The 20,341-nt window shown below is 40.2% G+C and overlaps 1 protein-coding gene across 38 annotated transcripts in view; it reads left to right on the top strand.

Moving 5' to 3' along the window:
- NEB (nebulin) overlaps positions 1-20,341 on the top strand; it is a 229,531-nt gene that overhangs the window by 89,115 nt on the left and 120,075 nt on the right. For 37 of the 38 annotated variants that reach the window (XM_067026025.1, XM_067026024.1, XM_067026026.1 and 34 more), the window contains 7 exons: positions 619-930; positions 1,380-1,583; positions 1,856-1,960; positions 2,048-2,155; positions 17,807-18,118; positions 18,407-18,610; positions 19,314-19,418. In XM_067026025.1, the coding sequence (XP_066882126.1) occupies positions 619-930; positions 1,380-1,583; positions 1,856-1,960; positions 2,048-2,155; positions 17,807-18,118; positions 18,407-18,610; positions 19,314-19,418 (1,350 nt within the window). The remainder of the gene's footprint in view (positions 1-618; positions 931-1,379; positions 1,584-1,855; positions 1,961-2,047; positions 2,156-17,806; positions 18,119-18,406; positions 18,611-19,313; positions 19,419-20,341) is intronic. The other variant, XM_067026027.1, reaches the window with a different exon arrangement.

Genomic DNA, 20,341 nt, shown 5'->3' with positions numbered 1-20,341 from the left:
ACGTCTTTGGACATGGAATAATAACAACACTGTTGGTCCATGAGACATGAGAACCCATGACTTTATTAGGAGCATGCTCTAAGCAACTGGGCTGCTAGGTCAGCTTCCCTAGTATAACCAGTTTCCAAAATGATGCCAAAATTTGCCACCACCACTGCATGCCTGAATCCATTATGAAACAGGAAATTCTCTTCTGTTGCTACTGTAAGTAGTCCTTGACATTGACTTCATCCTCAAAGGAACCAGACACTCATTTTACTACTTATTAAACACATCTTGTCACCAAGTGCATCTCTTTTCTGATGTACTTTTAGTGCCTAACCCATTTCTCCAAGTCCCTTGGTCCACATGGCCTCTCCACTGTGTGCATTTGCTGTCCCCGGAACTATTCCTTGTTACCAGGCCAGAGGTGATTTGGGGTATACACTACAATTATATGAATTCCATCTATTTTATTACCTCTATAAGCTTCTAGGGGAAAGGGTAGGATATTGCCTTGAGTTAGTGCTTATTAGCAAAAGTCAGCGTACAACAGTGATATAAGCAAGATGATGTTGTACAGGCTTGTGACCTCTACGGGCTTATAATAAAAATCTAATTGGTGCATTTTCATCTCAGTACAAATACAAAGATGGTTACCGGAAGCAGCTTGGCCATCACATTGGAGCCCGGGACGTGAAAGACGACCCTAAGATGATGTGGTCCATGCACGTGGCCAAGATGCAGAGCGACCGGGAGTACAAGAAGGACTTTGAGAAGTGGAAGACCAAGTTCAGCAGCCCAGTGGACATGCTGGGGGTGGTGCAGGCCAAGAAGTGCCAGACCTTGGTCAGTGACGTGGACTACAAGAACTACCTGCACCAGTGGACCTGCCTGCCTGACCAGAGTGACGTCATGCACGCTCGGCAGGCCTATGACCTCCAGAGCGATGTGAGTATAAGATTTTCCTTTGACAAACAAAACACCATGTCTGCTTTCTTAAGTATCAAAGTTCCCCCAAAATGAGGGGAGTTGAGTTTACGCAACTGAGTTCTACCTCCCTGGACTATAATGCCCACTCTCTATCCAGCCACACAGACATCTGAGAGCATCATTATTTCCAAAAAGAAAGAACCAGCAAAGCACTGATTGCTTTGATGGAAACCTCTAGACTGTTGATCTAGTAGAGTTGGGTCGTTCTCTATGTTCAGTTTAAAATGTTTTTCAAAATAGGTTTCTAATCTGAATATTTTGTGGATTCGCAAGACATAGCAAAATGTTTAAATTTCTCAAGAATCCAAGCATTGATTTATATATATAATATAATATAATTCAAATTTTTATTTCTTTAAGGCATATCATTATGCTTATGTTTAGTGGTTTATCACTTATAATTTCAGAATTTGTACAAGGCTGACCTTCAGTGGCTTAAAGGCATTGGCTGGTTACCTAGTGGCTCTATTGAGGATGAGAGGAACAAGAGAGCTACCCAGATTTTGAGTGACCACGTTTACCGTCAGCATCCAGATAAATTCACGTTTTCCAGTCTTATGGACTCCATCCCAATGGTTTTGGCAAAAAACAACGCTATTACCATGAATCACGTAAGTCCTTTTTTTACTTGAGTGGGGTATCAATTTTTGTATGTGTGTATGTAAACACTGAAATCTGTCTTGATAAAAGAAAAATCACATTCAATTATTTTTCTTGATATTAAAGTGGTTATTAAATAAGTGTTGTGCTTCTTACTGATATGAGACACCTAGATGTAAAGGTGTCACAAGTACTGACTCACAGAGTGGGCTCTCTTTACTCTCATTAAGAACCAGATTCATCACTGGCCTGTACTTGTCACATCCTTTTTTGTTTCTTTCAGCATCTCTATACAGAAGCTTGGGATAAAGATAAAACCACGGTCCACATTATGCCAGACACCCCTGAAGTTTTACTCGCTAAACAAAACAAAATAAATTACAGTGACGTAAGCAATATATTCATGGTGCATGATATATTTTTTCTTGCACTGCACTTTATAGATCAAACTTACGATGATTTATGTCCATTTCAGAAACTCTATAAACTTGGCCTAGAAGAAGTCAAGAAGAAAGGCTATGATATGCGGATAGATGCCATTCCCATCAGGATGGCCAAGGCCTCCAGAGACATCGCAAGTGAAGTAAGTGCACCTGTAGAGTTCATTGCTCAGCTTTGGCTCAAAGATTTCTTTCTCTCTCAAAGATATGTAGTAGAGCAAGTAAGCTATGAAGTTAAGGTTCTAGCAAACAGTTTTGGGGTTTTTTGTAAGTGAATAGTTTAAAATAATGGTAATAAAACTCTCAACATGAAGGTTAACTTCTAGCTATGACTGAGTCCATAGCAACATACATTTCAAAATACTGTCTATTCCCTGCTGAACAAAAGCACTGGCTACTTGACTGTAGCTCACACAGCCTTTTGGCTTTTCCACGTGTTGTGTACTTCTTTACAATTGAGCTCATCATAGGATCCCGTCCAAACCCAGCCCATTCATTCCCTGTAAACCACTGAACCTACCAGGGCTGAAGGAGTGCGACACATTATTCTATTTAAAGTCCAACCATCCACGTGCACCATGTGTTTATCTCTGCATCCTGTGATTGGCTGCAGATATTTACTTACTTCAAAATATGGATTTACTCACATTTTTAGAAATCTTTGTCCTTCTATTTCTTTTGTCTGTGAATTCCAAAGCATATTTTCTCTTTATAACCAAAATATGGGGGGTAACCGTCATACTTTAAAAATAAATGTTCAATGATCACAGAATGGTGAAAAGTATTAATATATACCAATATAATGGAATACCTGCTGTCATTAAAGTTCATGTTGTAGGGAATATATAATGACACAGGAAAGTGCTTATATAATAACTGAAACAAGCAGGCACAAACCCATATACACTATGACTCCTAATTTTATTCTCTCTCTCTTTCTCACACACACACGCACACACACACACACACACACACACACACACAGCCGTTTTCATCAGCAGTTATCTCTGAATGGCAGAATAATGTCTTAGTTTTTATTTCCTTTTTTTTTGCTTTTTATTTATTTATTTACTTTTTTAACATCTTTATTGGAGTATAGTTGCTTTTCAATGGTGTTTTGCTTTCTGCTTTATAATAACATGAATCAGCTATACATATACATATATCGCCTTATCTCCTCCCTCTTGCGTCTCCCTTCCACCCTACCTATCCCACCCCTCTAGGTGGTCACAAAGCATCGAGCTGATCTCCCTGCGCTATGTGGCTGCTTCCCACTAGCTATCTGTTTTACATTTGGTAGTGTAAATATGTCAGTGCTACTCTCTCACTTTGTCCCAGCTTACCCTTCCCCTCCCCGTGTCCTCAAGTCCATTTTCTACGTCTGTGTCTTTATTCCTGTCCTGCCCCTAGGTTCTTCATAACCACTTTGGTTTTTTTTTAGATTCCATACATATGTGTTAGCATATGGTATTTGTTTTTCTCTTTCTGACTCTCTTCACTCTGTATGACATACTCTAGGTCCATCCATCTCACTACAAATAACTCAGTTTCATTTTTTTTTATGGCTGAGTAATATTCCATTGTATATATGTGCCACATCTTCTTTATCCATTCATCTGTTGACGGACACTTAGGTTGCTTCCATGTCCTGGCTATTGTAAATAGAGCTGCAATGAACATTGTGGTACATGACTATTTTTAAATTATGGTTTTCTCAGGGAATATGCCCAGTAGTGGGACTGCTGGGTTGTATGGTAGTTCTATTTGTAGTTTTTTAAGGAACCTCCATACTGTTCTCCATAGTGGCTGTATCAATGTACATTCCCACCAACAGTACAAGAGTGCTCCCTTTTCTCCACACCCTCTCCAGTATTTATTGTTTCTAGATTTTTTTGATGATGGCCATTCTGACTGGTGTGAGGTGATACCTCATTGTAGTTTTGATTTGCATTTCTGTAATGATTAGTGATGTTGAGCATCCTTTCATATGTTTGTTGGCAATATGTATGTCTTCTTTGGAGAAATGTCTATTTAGATCTTCTGCCCATTTTTGGATTGGATTGTTTGTTTTTTTGATATTGAGCTGCATGAGCTGCTTGTAAATTTTGGAGATTAATCCTTGTCAGTTGCTTCATTTGCAAATATTTTATGCCATTCTGAGGGTTGTCGTTTCGTCTTGCTTATCATTTCCTTTTCTATGCCAAAGTTTTAAGTTTCATTAGGTCCCATTTGTGTATTTTTGTTTTTATTTCCATTTCTCTACGAGGTGGGTCAAAAAGGATCTTGCTGTGATTTATGTCATAGAGTGTTCTGCCTATGTTTTCCTCTCAGAGTTTTATAGTGTTTGGCCTTACATTTAGGTCTTTAATCCATTTTGAATTTATTTTTGTGTATGGTGTTAGGGAGTGTTCTAATTTCATTCTTTTCAATGTAGCTGTCCAGTTTTCCCAGCACCACTTATTGAAGAGGCTGTCTTTTTCTGCATTGTATATTCTTGCCTCCTTTATCAAAAATAAGGTGACCATATGTGTGTGGGTTTATCTCTGGGCTTTCTATCCTGGTCCAATGATCTATATTTTTGTTTTTGTGCCAGTAACATACTGTCTTAATTACTGTAGCTTTGTAGTATACTCTGAAGTCCAGGAGCCTGATTCCTCTAGCACCATTTTTCTTTCTCAAGATTGCTTTGGCTATTCTAGGTCTTTCGTGTTTCCATAAAAATTGTGAAATGTTTTGTTCCAGTTCTGTGAAAAATGCCATTGGTAGTTTGATAGGGATTGCATTGAATCTGTAGATTGCTTTGGGTAGTATAATCATTTTCATAATGTTGATTCTTCCAATCCAGGAGCATAGTATATCTCTCCATCTGTTTGTATCATCTTTAATTTCTTTCATCAGTGTCTTATAGTTTTCTGCATACAGGTCTTTCATTTCCTTAGGTAGGTTTATCCCTAGGTATTTCATTCTTTATGTTGCAGTGGTAAATGGGAGTGTTTCCTTAATTTCTCTTTCAGATTTTTCATCATTAATGTATAGGAATGCAAGAGATTTCTGTGTGTTAATTTTGTATCCTGCTACTTTACCAAATTCATTGATTAGCTCCAGTAGTTTTCTGGTAGCATCTTTACGATTCTCTATGTATAGTATCAAGTCATCTGCAAACAGTGAAAGCTTTACTTCTTCTTTTCCGATTTGCATTCCTTTTATTTCCTTTTCTTCTCTGATTGCTATGGCTAAAACTTCCAAAACTATGTGGAATAATAGTGGTGAGAGTGGGCAACCTTGTCTTTTGCCTGATCTTAGTGGAAACGATTTCAGTTTTTTACCATTGAGAACGATGTTGGCAGTGGGTTTGTCATATATGGCCTTTATTATGTTGAGGTAAGTTCCCTGTTTGCCAACTTTCTGGAGGGTTTTTATCAGACATTGGTGTTGGATTTTGTCAAAAGCTTTTTCTGCATCTATTGAGATGATCATATGGTTTTTATTCTTCAATTTGTTAATATGGTGTATCACATTGATTTGCGTATATTGAAGAATCCTTGCATTCCTGGGATAAACCCCAACTGATCATGGTGTATGAGATTTTTAATGTGCTGTTGGATTCTCTTTGCCAGTATTTTGTTGAGAATTTTTGCATCTATGTTCATCAGTGATATTGGTCTGTCGTTTTCTTTTTTTGTGACATCTTTTTCTGGTTTTAGTATCAGGGTGTTGGTGGCCTCGTAGAATGAGTTTGGGAGTTTTCCTCCCTCTGCTATATTTTGGAAGAGTTTGAGAAGGATAGGTGTTAGCTCTTCTCTGCATGTTTGATAGAATTCGCCTGTGAAGCCATGTGGTCCTGGGCTTTTGTTTGTTGGAAGATTTTTTTTTTTTCACATCTTTATTGGAGTATAATTGCTTTACAATGGTGTGTTAGTTTCTGCTTTACAACAAAGTGAATCAGTTATACATATACATATGTTCCCATATCTCTTCCCTCTTGCGTCTCCCTCCCTCACACCCTCCCTATCACACCCCTCTAGGTGGTCACAAACAACCTAGCTTATCTCCCTTTGCCATGCGGCTGGTTCCCACTAGCTTTCCACCCTACATTTGGTAGTGTCTATATGTCCATGCCACTCTCTCGCTTCGTCACAGTTTACCCTTCCCCTCCTCATATCCTCAAGTCCATGCTCTAGTAGGTCTGTGTTTTATTCCCATCCTACCCCTAGTCTCTTCATGACATTTTTTTTTCTTAGATTCCACTTATATGTGTTAGCATACGGTATTTGTTTTTGTCTTTCTGACGTACTTCATTCTATATGACAGACTCCAGGTCCATCCACCTCACTACAAATAACTCAATTTCATTTCTTTTTATGCCTGAGTAATATTCCATTGTATATATGTGCCACATCTTCTATATCCATTCATCTGTCAATGGGCACTTAGGTTGCTTCCATGTCCTGGCTATTGTAAATAGAACTTCAGTGTACATTTTGGTACATGACTCTTTTTGAATTATGGTTTTCTCAGGGTATATGCTGAGTAGTGGGATTGCTGGGTCGTATGGTAGTTCTATTTTTAGTTTTTTTAAGGAACCTCCATACTGTTCTCCAAAGTGGCTGTATCAATTACATTCCCACCAACAGTGCAAGAGTGTTCCCTTTTCTCCACACCCTCTCCAGTATTTATTGTTTCTAGATTTTTTGATGATGGCCATTCTGACTGGTGTGATTATATCTTATTGTAGTTTTGATTTGCATTTCTCTAATGATTAATGAAGTTGAGCATTGTTTCATGTGTTTGTTGGCAATCTGTATATCTTCTTTGGAGAAATGTCTCTTTAGGGCTTCTGCCCATTTTTGGATTGGGTTGTTTGTTCTTTTGTTATTGAGCTGCATGAGTTGCTTATAAATTTTGGAGATTAATCCTTTGTCAGTTGCTTCATTTGCAACTATTTTCTCCCACTCTGAGGGTTGTCTTTTGGTCTTGTTTATGGTATCCTTTGCTGTGCAGAAGCATTTAAGGTTCATTAGGTCTCATTTGTTTATTTTTGTTTTTGTTTATTTTTGTTTTGTTTTTTTTATTTTTGTTTTTATTTCTATTTCTCTAGGAGGTAGGTCATAAAGGATCTTGCTGTGATTTATATCATAGAGTGTTTTGCCTATGTTTTCCTCTAAGAGTTTAATAGTGTCTGGCCTTACATTTAGGTCTTTAACCCATTTTAATTTATTTTTGTGTATGGTGTTAGGGAGTGTTCTAATTTTATACTTTTACATATACCTGTCCAGTTTTCCCAGCACCACTTATTGAAGAGGCTGTCTTTTCTCCAATGTATATTCTTGCCTCCTTTATCAAAGATAAGGTGACCATATGTGTGTGGGTTTATCTCTGAGCCTTCTATCATGTTCTATTGATTTATATTTCTGTTTTTGTGCCAGTACCATACTGTCTTGATTACTGTAACTTTGTAGTATAGTCTGAAGTCAGGGAGCCTGATTCCTCCAGCTCCAATTTTTATTCTCAAGGTTGCTTTGGCTATTCGGGGTCTTTTGTGTTTCCATACAAATTGTGAAATTTTTTGTTCTAGTTCTGTAAAAAATGCGAGTGGTAGTTTGATAGGGATTGCATTGAATCTGTGGATTGCTTTGGGTAGTATAATCATTTTCACAACGTTGATTCTTCCAATCCAAGAACATGGTATATCTCTCCATGTATTTGTATCACCTTTAATTTCTTTCATTAGTGTCCTACAATTTTCTGCATACAGGTCTTTTGTCTCCTTAGGTAGGTTTATTCCTAGATATTTTATTCTTTTTGCAGTGGTAAGTGGGAGTGTTTTCTTAATTTCACGCTCAGATTTTTCATCATTAGTGTTTAAGAATGACAGAGATTTCTGTGCATTAATTTTGTATCCTGCTACTTTACCAAATTCATTGATTAGCTCTAGTAGTTTTCTGGTAGCATCTTTAGGATTCTCTATGTATAGTATCATGTCATCTGCAAACAGTGACAGCTTTACTTCTTCTTTTCCGATTTGGATTCCTTTTATTTCTTTTTCTTCTCTCACTGCTGTGGCTAGAACTTCCAAAACTATGTTGAATAATAGTGGTGAGAGTGGGCAACCTTGACTTCTTCCTGATCTTAGTGGAAATGGTTTCAGTTTTTCACCATTGAGAACGATGTTGGCTGTGGGTTTGTCATATATGGCCTTTATTATGTTGAGGAAAGTTCCCTCTATGCCTACTTTCTGCAGGGTTTTTATCATAAATGGGTGTTGAATTTTGTCAAAAGCTTTCTCTGCATCTATTGACATGATCATATGGTTTTTCTCCTTCCGTTTGTTGATATGGTGTATCACATTGATTGATTTGCATACATTGAAGAATCCTTGCATTCCTGCAATAAATCCCACTTGATCATGGTGTATGATCCTTTTAATGTGCTGTTGGATTCTGTTTGCTAGTATTTTGTTGAGGATTTTTGCATCTATGTTCATCAGTGATATTGGCCTGTAGTTTTCTTTCTTTGTGACATCTTTTTCTGGTTTTGGTATCAGGTGATGGTGGCCTCATAGAATGAGTTTGGGAGTGTTCCTCTCTCTGCTATCTTTTGGAAGAGTTTGAGAAGGATAGGTGTTAGCTTTTCTCTAAATGTTTGATAGAATTCGCCTGTGAAGCCATGTGGTCCTGTGCTTTGGTTTGTTGGAAGATTTTTAATCACAGTTTCAATTTCAGTGCTTGTGATTGGTCTGTTCATATTTTCTATTTCTTCCTGGTTCAGTCTCGGCAGGTTGTGCATTTCTTAGAATTTGTCCATTTCTTCCAGGTTGTCCATTTTTTTGGCATAGAGTTGCTTATAGTAATCTCTCATAATCTTTTGTATTTCTGCAGTGTCCATTGTTACTTCTCCTTTTTCATTTCTAATTCTATTGATTTGAGTCTTCTCCCTTTTTTTCTTGATGAGTCTGGCCTGTGGTTTATCAATTTTGTTTATCTTCTCAAAGAACCATGTTTTAGTTTTATTGATCTTTGCTATTGTTTCCTTCATTTGTTTTTCATTTATTTCTGATCTGATCTTTATGATTTCTTTCCTTCTGCTAAAATTGATGTTTTTGTGTTCTTCTTTCTCTAATTGCTTTAGGTGCAAGGTTAGGTTGTTTATTCGAGATGTTTCCTGTTTCTTAAGGTAGGATTGTATTGCTATAAACTTCCCTCTTAGAACTGCTTTTGCTGCATCCCATAGGTTTTGAGTTGTCATGTCTCCATTGTCATTTGTTTCTAGGTATTTTTTGATTTCCTCTTTGATTTCTTAAGTGATCACTTCGTTATTAAGTAGTGTATTGTTTAGCCTCCATGTGTTTGTATTTTTTACAGATCTTTTCCTGTAATTGATATCTAGTCTCATAGCGTTGTGGTTGGAAAAGATACTTGATACGATTTCAGTTTTCTTAAATTTACCAAGGCTTGATTTGTGACCCAAGATATGATCTATCCTGGAGAATGTTCCATGAGCACTTGAGAAAAATGTGTATTCTGTTGTTTTTGGATGGAATGTCCTATAAATATCAATTAAGTCCATCTTCTTTAATGTATCATTTAAAACTTGTGTTTCCTTATTTATTTTCATTTTGGATGTTCTTTCCATTGGTGAAAGTGGGGTGTTAAAGTCCTGTACTATGATTGTGTTACTGTCAATTTCCCCATTTATGGCTGTTAGTATTTGCCTTATGTATTGAGGTGCTCCTATGTTGGGTGCATAAATATTTACAATTGTTATATCTTCTTCATGGATCGATCCTTTGATCATTATGTAGTGTTCTTTTTTGTCTTGTAATAGTTTTTATTTTAAAGTCTATTTTGTCTGATATGAGAATTGCTACTCCAGCTTTCTTCTGATTTCCATTTGCATGGAATATCTTTCTCCATCCCTTACTTTCAGTCTGTATGTGTCCCTAGGTCTGAAGTGGGTCTCTTGTAGACAGCATATATATGGGTCTTGTTTTTGTATCCAGTCAGCCAGTCTGTGTCTTTTGGTGGGAGCATTTAATCCATTTACATTTAAGGTAATTATCGATATGTATGTTCCTATTACCATTTACTTAATTGTTTCGAGTTTGTTCTTGTAGGTCTTTACCTTCTCTTGTGTTTCCTGCCGAGAGAAGTTCCTTTAGCATTTGTTGTAAAGCTGGTTTGGTGGTGCTGAACTCTCTCAGCTTTTGCTTGTCTGTAAAGGTTTTAATTTCTCCATCAAATCTGAATGAATTACTTGCTGGGTAGAGTAATCTTGGTTGTAGGTTTTTCTCCTTCATCACTTTAAATATGTCCTGCCACTCTCTCCTGGCTTGCAGAGTTTCTGCTGAAAGATCAGCTGTTAACTTTATGGGGATTCCCTTGTGTGTTATTTGTTGTTTTTCCGTTTCTACTTTTAATATGTTTTCTTTGTATTTAATTTCAGATAGTTTGATTAATATGTGTCTTGGCATGTTTCTCCTTGGATTTATCCTGTATGGCACTCTCTGTGCTTCCTGGACTTGATTGACTATTTCCTTTCCCATATTAGGGAATTTTTCAACTATAATCTCTTCAAATATTTTCTCAGTCCCTTTCTTTTTCTCTTCTTCTTCTGGGACTTGTATAATTCGAATGTTGGTGCGTTTAATGTTGTCCCAGAGGTCTCTGAGCCTGTCCTCAATTCTTTTCATTCTTTTTTCTTTATTGTGCTCTGCAGTAGTTATTTCCACTCTTTTATCTTCTAGGTAACTTATCCGTTCTTCTGTCTCAGTTATTCTGCTATTGATCCCATCTAGAGTATTTTTAATTTCATTTATTCTGTTGCTCATCATTGCTTGCTTCCTCTTTAGTTCTTCTAGGTCCTTGTTAAATGTTTCTTGCATTTTGTCTATTCTGTTTCCAAGATTTTGATTCATCTTTACTATCATTATTCTGAATTCTTTTTTAGGTAGACTGCCTATTTCCTCTTCATTTGTTAGGTCTGGTGGGTTTTTACCTTGCTCCTTCATCTGCTGTGTGTTTTTCTGTCTTTTCATTTTGCCTGTCTTACTGTGTTTGGGGTCTCCTTTTTGCAGGCTGCAGTTTCATAGTTCCCGTTGTTTTTGGTGTGTATCCGCAGTGGCTAAGGTTGGTTCAGTGGGTTTTGTAGGTTTCCTGATTGAGGGGACTTGTGCCTGTGTTCTGGTGGATGAGGCTGGATCTTGTCTTTCTGGTGGGCAGGTCCACATCTGGTGGTGTGTTTTGGGGTGTCTGTAGCCTTATTATGATTTTAGGCAGCCTCTCTGCTAATGGATGGGGCTGTGTCCCTGTCTTGCTAGTTGTTGGGCATAGGGTGTCCAGCACTGTAGCTTTCTGGTCGTTGAGTGAAGCTGGGTCTTGGTGTTGAGATGGAGATGTCTGGGAGATTTTTGCTGTTTGATATTACATGGAGCTTGGAGGTCTCTTGTGGACCAGTGTCCTGAAGTTGGTTCTCCCACCTCAGAGACACAGCCCTGACGCCTGGCTGGAGAAGCAAGAGCCTTTCATCCATGCAGCTCAGGATAAAATGGAGAAAAAATAGAAAGCAAAGGAAGACAGAAAGGAAGGAAGGTAGGAAGAAAGAAAGAAAGAAGATAAAATAAAGTAGGGTAAAATAAAGTTATAAAAGTAAAAAAAAATTATTAAGAAGAAAAATTTTTTAAAGTAAAAAAGAAAATAAGGGTCGGTCAGAATCCTAGGATAAAAGGTGAAAGCAAAGCTATACAGACAAAATCACACACAGAAGCACACACATACACACTCACAAAAAGAGAAAAAGGGGGAAAAAATAATATACCTTGCTCCCAAAATCCACCTCCTCAACTTGGGATGATTCACTGCCTATTCAGGTTTTCCACAGATGCAGGGCACTTCAAGTTGATTGTGGAGCTTTAATCCGCTGCTTCTGAGGCTGCTGGGAGAGACCTCCCCCTCTCCTCTTTGTTCACACAGCTCCTGGGGTTCAGTTTTGGACTTGGCCCCACCTCTGCGCGTAGGTCGCCCGAGGGCATCTGATCTTTGCTCAGACCGGACGGGGTTAAAGGAGCAGCTGATTCGGGGGCTCTAGCTCACTAAGGCCGGGGGGAGGGAGGGGTACGGATGTGGGGCGAGCCTGTGGCGGCAGAGGCCAGCATGACGTTGCATCAGCCTGAGGCGTGCCGTGCGTTCTTCCGCGGGAGTAGTCCCTGGATCCCGGGACCCTGGCAGTTGCGGGCTGCACAGGCTCCCAGGAGCAGAGGTGTGGAGAGCGACCTGTGCTCGCACACAGGCTTCTTGGTGGCGGCAGCAGCAGCCTTAGCATCACATGCCCATCTCTGGTGTCTGTGCTGATAGCCGTGGCTCGCACCCATCTCTGGAGCTCCTTTAAGCAGCACATTTAATCCCCTCTCCTCATGCACCAGGAAGCAAAGAGGGAAGAAAAAGTCTCTTGCCTCGTCGGCAGCTCCAGATTTTTCCCAGACTCTCTCCCGGCTAGCTGTGGTGCACTAACCCCTTCAGGCTGTGTTCGTCCTGCCAGACCTCTCCCTGCGATCTGACCGAAGCCCGAGCCTCAGCTTCCAGCCCCCGCCCCTCCTGGTGGGTGAGCAGACAAGCCTCTCGGGCTGGTGAGTGCTGCTTGGCACCGATCCTCTGTGGGAATCTCTCCAGTTTGCCCTCTGCACCCTGTTTCTGTGCTCTCCTCCGTGGCTCTGAAGCTTCCCCTCTGCCACCCGCAGTCTCCGCCCGTGACGGGGCGTCTAGTATGTGGAAACCATTCCTCCTTTACAGCTCCCTCCCACTGGTGCAGGTCCCATTCCTATTGTTTTGTCTCTGTTTATTCTTTTTTCTTTTGCCCTACCCAGGTATGTGGGGAGTTTCTTGCCTTTTGGAAGGTCTGAGGTCTTCTGCCAGTGTTCAGTGGGTGTTCTATAGGAGCATTTCCACATGTAGATGTATTTCTGATGCATCTGTTTGGAGGAAGGTGATCTCCGCGTCTCACTCTTCCGCCATCTTCCAACTCTCTCTGTTGGAAGATTTTTAATCACAGTCTCAATTTCAGTGCTTGTGATTGGTCTGTTTATATTTTCTTTTTTTTGCAGGTTCAGTCTCAGAAGTTTGTGCTTTTCTAAGAATTTATCCATTTCTTCCGGGTTGTCCATTTTATTGGCATAGAGTTGCTTGTAGTTATCTCTCATGATCCTTGGTATTTCTTCAGTGTCAGTTGTTACTTCCCCTTTTTCATTTCTAATTCTGTTGATTTGAGTCTTCTCCCTTTTTTTCTTGATGAGTCTGGCTAATGGTTTATCGGTTTTGTTTATCTTTTCAAAGAACCAGCTTTCAGTTTTGTTGATCTTTGCTCATTTCTTTCATTTCTTTTTCCATTAATTGTGATCTGATCTTTATGATTTCTTTCCTTCTGCTAACTTTGGGGTTTTTTGTTCTTCTTTCTCTAATTGCTTTAGGTGTAAGGTTAGGTTATTTGAGATGTTTCTTGTTTCTTGACTTAGGATTGTATTGCTATAATCTTGCCTTTTAGGACTGCTTTTGCTGCATTCCATAGGTTTGGGGTCATCTTATTTTCATTGTCATTTATTTCCAGGTATTTTTTGATTTCCTCTCTGATTTCTTCAGTGATCTCTTAGTTATTAAGAACTGTATTGTTTAGCTTCCATGTGTTTGTATTTTTTTTACAGAATTTTTCCTGTAATTGATATCTAGTCTCATAGCATTGTGGTTGGAAGAGATACTTGAAACGATTTCAATTTTCTTAGATTTACCATGACTTGATTTGTGACCCAAGATATGATCTCTCCTGGAGAATGTTCCATGAGCACTTGAGAAAAATGTGTATTCTGTTGTTTTTGGATGGAATGTCCTATAAATATCAATTAAGTCCACCTTGTTTAATGTATCATTTAAATCTTGTGTTTCCTTATTTATTTTCATTTTGGATGATTTGTTCATTGGTGAAAGTGGGATGTTAAAGTCCCTTACTATGATTGTGTTACTGTCAATTTCCCCTTTTATGGCTGTTAGCATTTACCTTATGTGTTGAGGTGCTCCTGTATTGTGTGCATAAATATTTACAATTGTTATATCTTCTTCATGGATCGACCCTTTGATCATTATGTAGTGTTCTTTTTTGTCTTGTAATAGTTTTTATTTTAAAGTCTATTTTGTCTGATATGAGAATTGCTACTCCAGCTTTCTTCTGATTTCCATTTGCATGGAATATCTTTTTCCATCCCTTCACTTTCAGTCTGTATGTGTCCCTAGGTCTGAAGTGGGTCACTTGTAGACAGCCTATATATGGGTCTTGTTTTTGTATCCATTCACCCAGTCTATGTCTTTTGGTGGGAGCATTTAATCCATTTACATGTAAGGTAATTATCAATATATATGTTCCTATTACCATTTTCTTAGTTATTTTGGGTTTGTTATTGTAGGTCTTTTCCTTCTCTTGTGTTTCCTGCCTAGAGAAGTTCCTTTAGCATTTGTTGTAAAGCTGGTTTGGTGGTGCTGAATTCTCTTAGCTTTTGCTTGTCCGTAAAGTTTTTAATTTCTCCATCAAATCTGAATGAGATCCATGCTGGGTAGGGTAATCTTGGTTGTACTTTTTTCCCTTCCATCACTTTAAATATGTCCTTCCACTCCCTTCTGGCTTGCAGAGTTCCTGCTGAAATATCAGCTGTTAACTTTATGGGGATTCCCGTGTATGTTATTTCTTGCTTTTTCATTCCTGCTTTTAATATTTTTTATTTGTATTTAATTTTTAATAGTTTGATTAATATGTGTCTTGGCATGTTTCTCCTTGGATTTATCGTGTATGGGACTCTCTGCACTTCCTGGACTTGATTAACTATTTCCTTTCCCATATTAGGGAATTTTTCAACTATAATCTCTTCAAATATTTTCTCATTCTCTTTCTTCTGCGACCCTATAATTCAAATGTTGGTGCATTTAATGTTGTCCCAGAGGTCTCTGAGACTGTCCTCAATTCTTTTCATTCTTTTTTCTTTATTCTGCTCTATTTATTTCCACTCTTTTATCTTCCAGGTCACTTATCTGTTCTTCTGCCTCAGTTATTCTGCTATGGATTCCTTCTAGAGAATTTTAATTTCATTTATTGTGTTATTCATCATTGTTTGTTTGCTCCTTAGTTGTTCTAGGTCCTTGTTAAAAATTTGTTGTGTTTTCTCCATTGTATTTCCAAGATTTTGGATCATCTTTCCTCTCATTACTCTGCAGTCTTTTTCAGGTAGACTGCCTATTTCCACTTCATTTGTTTGGTCTGCTGGGTTTTTGCCTTGCTCCTTTATCTTCCGTGTGTTTCTCTGTCTTCTCATTTTGCCTAACTTACTGTGTTTGGGGTCTCCTTTTCACAGGTGGCAGGTTTGTAGTTCCTGTTGTTTTTGGTGTCTGCCCCCAGTGGCTAAGGTTGGTTCAGTGGGTTGTGTAGGCTTCCTGGGGGAGGGGACTAGTGCCTGTGTTCTGGTGGATGAGGCTGGATCTTGTCTTTCTCATGGGCAGGGCTGTGTCTGGTGGTATGTTTTGGGGTGTCTGTGACCTTATTATCATTTTAGGCAGCCTCTCTGCCAATGGGTGGGGTTGTGTTCCTGTCTTGCTAGTTGTTTGGCATAGGGTGTCCAGCATTGTAGCTTGCTGGCCGTTGCATGGAGCTGGGTCTTAGTGTTGACATGGAGATCTCTGGGAGAGCTTTTGCCACTTGATGTTACATGGCGTCAGGAGGTCTCTGGTGGACCAATGTCCTGAATTTGCCTCTCCACCTCAGAGGCACAGGCCTGACACCTGGCCAGAGCACCAAGGCCCTCTCAGCCACATGGCTCAGTAGAAAAGGGACAAGAAAAGAAAGAAAGAAAGGAGAAGAAAGTTATTAAAGTAAAAAATAAAAAATAATTATTAAAAATTAAAAAGTAATAAAAAAGAGAGCAACCAAAACAAATCCACCAATTATAACAAGCACTAAAAACAAACAAAAAAAACCGGATAGACAGAACCCTAGGACAAATGGTAAAAGCAACACTATACAGACAAAATCATACAAAGAAGCATACACATACACACTTACAAAAAGAAAAAGGAAAAATATTTATATATCATTGCTCCCAAAGTCCACCGCCTCAATTTTGGGGTGATTCTTTGTCTGTTCAGGTATTCCACAGATGCAGGTTACATCAAGTTAATTGTGGAGGTTTAATCCACTGCTCCTGAGCTTGCTGGGAAAGATTTCCCTTTCTCTTCTTTGTTAGCACAGCTCCTGGGGTTCACCTTTGGATTTGGCCCTGCCTCTGTGTATAGGTTGCCTGAGGATATCTATTCTTTGCTCAGACATGACGGGGTTAAAGTAGCAGCTGATCAGGGGGCTCTGGCTCACTCAGGCTGGGGAGAGGGAGGGGTATGGATTGCAGGGCGAGCCTGCGGCGGCAGAGGACAATGTGATGTGGCAACAGTCTGAGGCATGCCGTGTGTTCTCCTGGGGAAGTTGTCCCTGGATCATGGGATCCTGGCAGTAGCGGGCTGCACAGGCTCCCCAGAGGGGAGGTGTGGATACTGACCTGTGCTTGCACACAGGGTTCTTGGTGGCTGCAGCATCATCCTTAGCATTTCATGCCCATCTCTGTCCGCACTGATAGCCACGGCTCGTGCCGGTCTTTGGAGCTCATTTAGGCTGTGATCTGAATCCCCTCACCTCGCGCACCCTGAAACAAGGGTCTCTTGCCTCTTAAGCAGGTCCAGATTTTTTCCAGGACTCCCTCCCAGTTAGCTGTAGCGCACTAGCCCCCTTCAGGCTGTGTTCAGGCAGCCAATCCCAGTCCTCTCGCTGAGATCTGACCTCGGAAGCCTGAGCCTCAGCTCCCAGCCCCCACCCGTGCCAGCCGGTGAGAGACAAGCCTCTCAGGCTGGTGAGTGCTGGTCAGCACCAATCCACTCTACGGGTATCTCTCCACTTTGCCCTCTGCAACCCTGTTGCTGTACTCTCCTCCATGGCTCCAGAGCTTCCCCCCACCGCCCCCCATTTCCACCAGTGAAGGGGCTTTCTGGTTTGTGGAAATTTTTCCTCCTTCACAGCTCCCTCCCAGAGGTGCAGGTCCTGTCCCTATTCTTTTGTCTCTGTTTTTTCTTTTTTCTTTTGCCCTACCCAACTACGTGGGGAGATTCTTGCCTTTGGGGAAGTCTCAGGTCTTCTGCCAGCATTCAGAAGGTGTTCTGTAGGATTTGTTGCACGTGTAGATGCATTTCTGACGTGTTTGTGGTTAGGAAGGTGATCTCCATGTCTTACTCTTCTGCCATCTTGAAGGTCTCCCCTCATTTATTTTTAAAATAAGTTTCTTTGAATTCTGGTGACAACAAAGCTTGTGTAATCTTCAAACAGAGAGCTTCCAAATATATGAGTTCACTTTTCTGTGTCTTAATTCCTTCATCTTTAACCCAAGCTCCCCGGGGTCTGACGGTGCATGCACGAGGCCACCCAGTGGTAACATGCTGGCTGGAACACCCCTCTGGAGCAGGACCCAGGGCCCTGCGGAGGCTGAACACACGAGGGCGCACGCTGGCTGAGCGCAGAGCGACGCAGGATGTGGCCGGGAGCAGGGGCCTATTTTCTTTTTTGTATACATATACAAGCTTTATTTTCTAAATGGTTTACAAGATGCAGTCACACATATTATTTACATATTCGGGGGAAAACATGTTGTTAATGAATAGGAAAATCTGAGCCTACTAATATTTTATACTAAAAGTTATACTAGGTGACTATCAGTATTTTTCTTCTTCCAGTTCAAATACAAAGAAGATTATCGTAAGCAGCTTGGCCATCACATTGGTGCCCGAGCGGTACATGATGACCCCAAGATGATGTGGTCCATGCACGTGGCCAAGGTCCAGAGTGACCGGGAGTACAAGAAGGACTTTGAGAAGTGGAAGACCAAGTTCAGCAGCCCAGTGGACATGCTGGGGGTGCTGCAGGCCAAGAAGTGCCAGACCTTGGTCAGTGACATAGATTACAAGAACTACCTGCACCGGTGGACCTGCCTGCCTGACCAGAGTGACGTCATGCACGCCCGGCAGGCCTATGACCTCCAGAGTGACGTGAGTACTGAGCATCGTAATGACGTGCAAAGGTGGGAAATCAGTGAATTAACACCCCTTGGATAAGTGGCACCAAACTCACCAGCCCCTGCAAGTGGGGCATAACATTTCTTCTTTTCCTGTGAGTGTTAAATGTCAAAGCCTCCAGACCGAAAAGGAATATTGTCTGTTACCTGCCTGTCCACCAAACTATGTTTTCAAGAGTGTTCTTACTTTATTTCATATCCTTTTGATGAAAATGTTTTCCCAAGCCAGAGATAAATATTTATTGGCTATTTGTATCAACAGAACATGTACAAGTCAGATCTCCAGTGGCTGAGAGGCATCGGCTGGGTTCCCATTGGCTCTTTGGATGTGGAAAAATGCAAAAGGGCAACTGCAATTTTGAGTGATAAAATCTATCGCCAGCCTCCAGACAGATTCAGGTTTACCAGTGTGACTGATTCTCTGGAACAAGTGTTGGCCAAGAACAACGCCATCACTATGAACAAGGTAAGGCTTCAGAGTTCAGAGAACCAAGGTAGGACTCCTAACGCTAAACCAAAGGAAAAGGCGCATGATCAGGAGAAGAAAGAAACAGAGCAGTGAGCAACAAAAGATATCTGTCTCTCTATCTCTATCTATCCATATCTGTCTACCTAATGTCTATGTCTTTTATATTTTAACATTTACTTCAGTAGTTATTTCATGGTTTTGATAAAATGGTACATTTTTATGGAAAATCATCTCTGTATAAAAGATATTCTAGGGCTTCCCTGGTGGCGCAGTGGTTGAGAATCCGCCTGCCGATGCAGGGGTCACGGGTTCGTGCCCTGGTCCGGGAAGATCCCACATGCCGCGGAGCAACTAAGCCTGTGAGCCAGGGCCGCTAGGCCTGCGCGTCCGGAGCCTGTGCTCCGCGACGGGAGAGGCCACAGCAGTGAGAGGCCCGCATACCGCAAAAAAAAAAAAAAAAAAAAAAGATATTCTAAATTTCCTTTTGTTAACATACAATTCCGAGTATCAGAAGGCACTCATACATATCTGTTCTACTATGAACTGGTTACTTTACTTGAAGATATGTGTAAAATATATAATGTGTATAAAATACGTAACCTTTTGTTATTTCTCTTTATTAAGTTCTTGTGGCCTTGAAGTTTCAATTAACAATACACTGAAGTTTTTTCCTGATGACATTTTGTATTTTCCTTGCTAGCATTTATACACGGAAGCCTGGGACAAAGACAAGACCCAGATCCACATCACACCAGACACACCAGAGATTACGCTGGCAAGAAGGAACAAAATCAACTACAGTGAGGTGGGAGCAGATGCTAATTCTATGACATTTGCATGGTGTTTCATATTTCAGTTAATCCATTCCATGGTGATGTAATACTAAATGACAACTTTGTAAAGAATGTCTTTTCTTGCTCCGTGTGAATACCAACTCTTTCATTTCTCGCTTACCTAAACATCGGTCTTCAAGTAACACATATTATCATTTCGGAAGTGCAAATTATAAGAGTGAATGATTTAAGCAGTAACCAGAAGATTAATTAGACCTTCCTCTTTTATTAATTTAAGAAATTAGCAACAGACCGAAATACGTTTATCTCCTCCTTATGCTACATAGCTGTGCTAAGTGTATTTTCCACATATGACTTATTTTTCCTAAATTGTACTTTAGGGTCAAAGTTAAAGATTTTTAATGTACAAGATTTAAGTCAAGGATTAAAATCACAGTACAATCAAATAACATGGAGAGACAGACAGAGACAGAGGGGATCTGTCAATATATAAATATATTAGCCAGCCCATTTCCTGTTCACTTTCTGTGAGCATAGAGCCGTGTGCCCCCATATCAGAAGCACAGATGTTTAGGCTGAGAGGTCAGTCTCCTCTAGTGCAGAAGTCCCCACCCAATAAGTCGTTATCCTGCCTTTGCTTAAATGTTGTCAGTGATGAGGTGCTTATCTCATAAATCAACCTATTTGTTCTGGAAAGTTCCTTTAGAAGATGCTTCTCATGTATTGGGTCAATGGTTTCTCTCTGTAGACCCACATAATCCTCTAAGACCATGCGGAACCAAACTGTGCCAACTCCATAGGCACGATGTGCCTCCGCTGCCACTTCACCCCAGGTTCTCTGTATAATCCAAACATCCCAAGCTCCTGGGCATTCCTCACACGACATCCCTGCTAGAATGCGACTCTCAGAACCAAACAAAATCCTGCGAGTGAG

This window comes from Kogia breviceps, chromosome 2 (genome assembly GCF_026419965.1).
Source record: "Kogia breviceps isolate mKogBre1 chromosome 2, mKogBre1 haplotype 1, whole genome shotgun sequence".
NCBI lineage: Eukaryota > Metazoa > Chordata > Mammalia > Artiodactyla > Physeteridae > Kogia > Kogia breviceps.
This window is presented reverse-complemented; position numbering and strand designations above follow the sequence as displayed.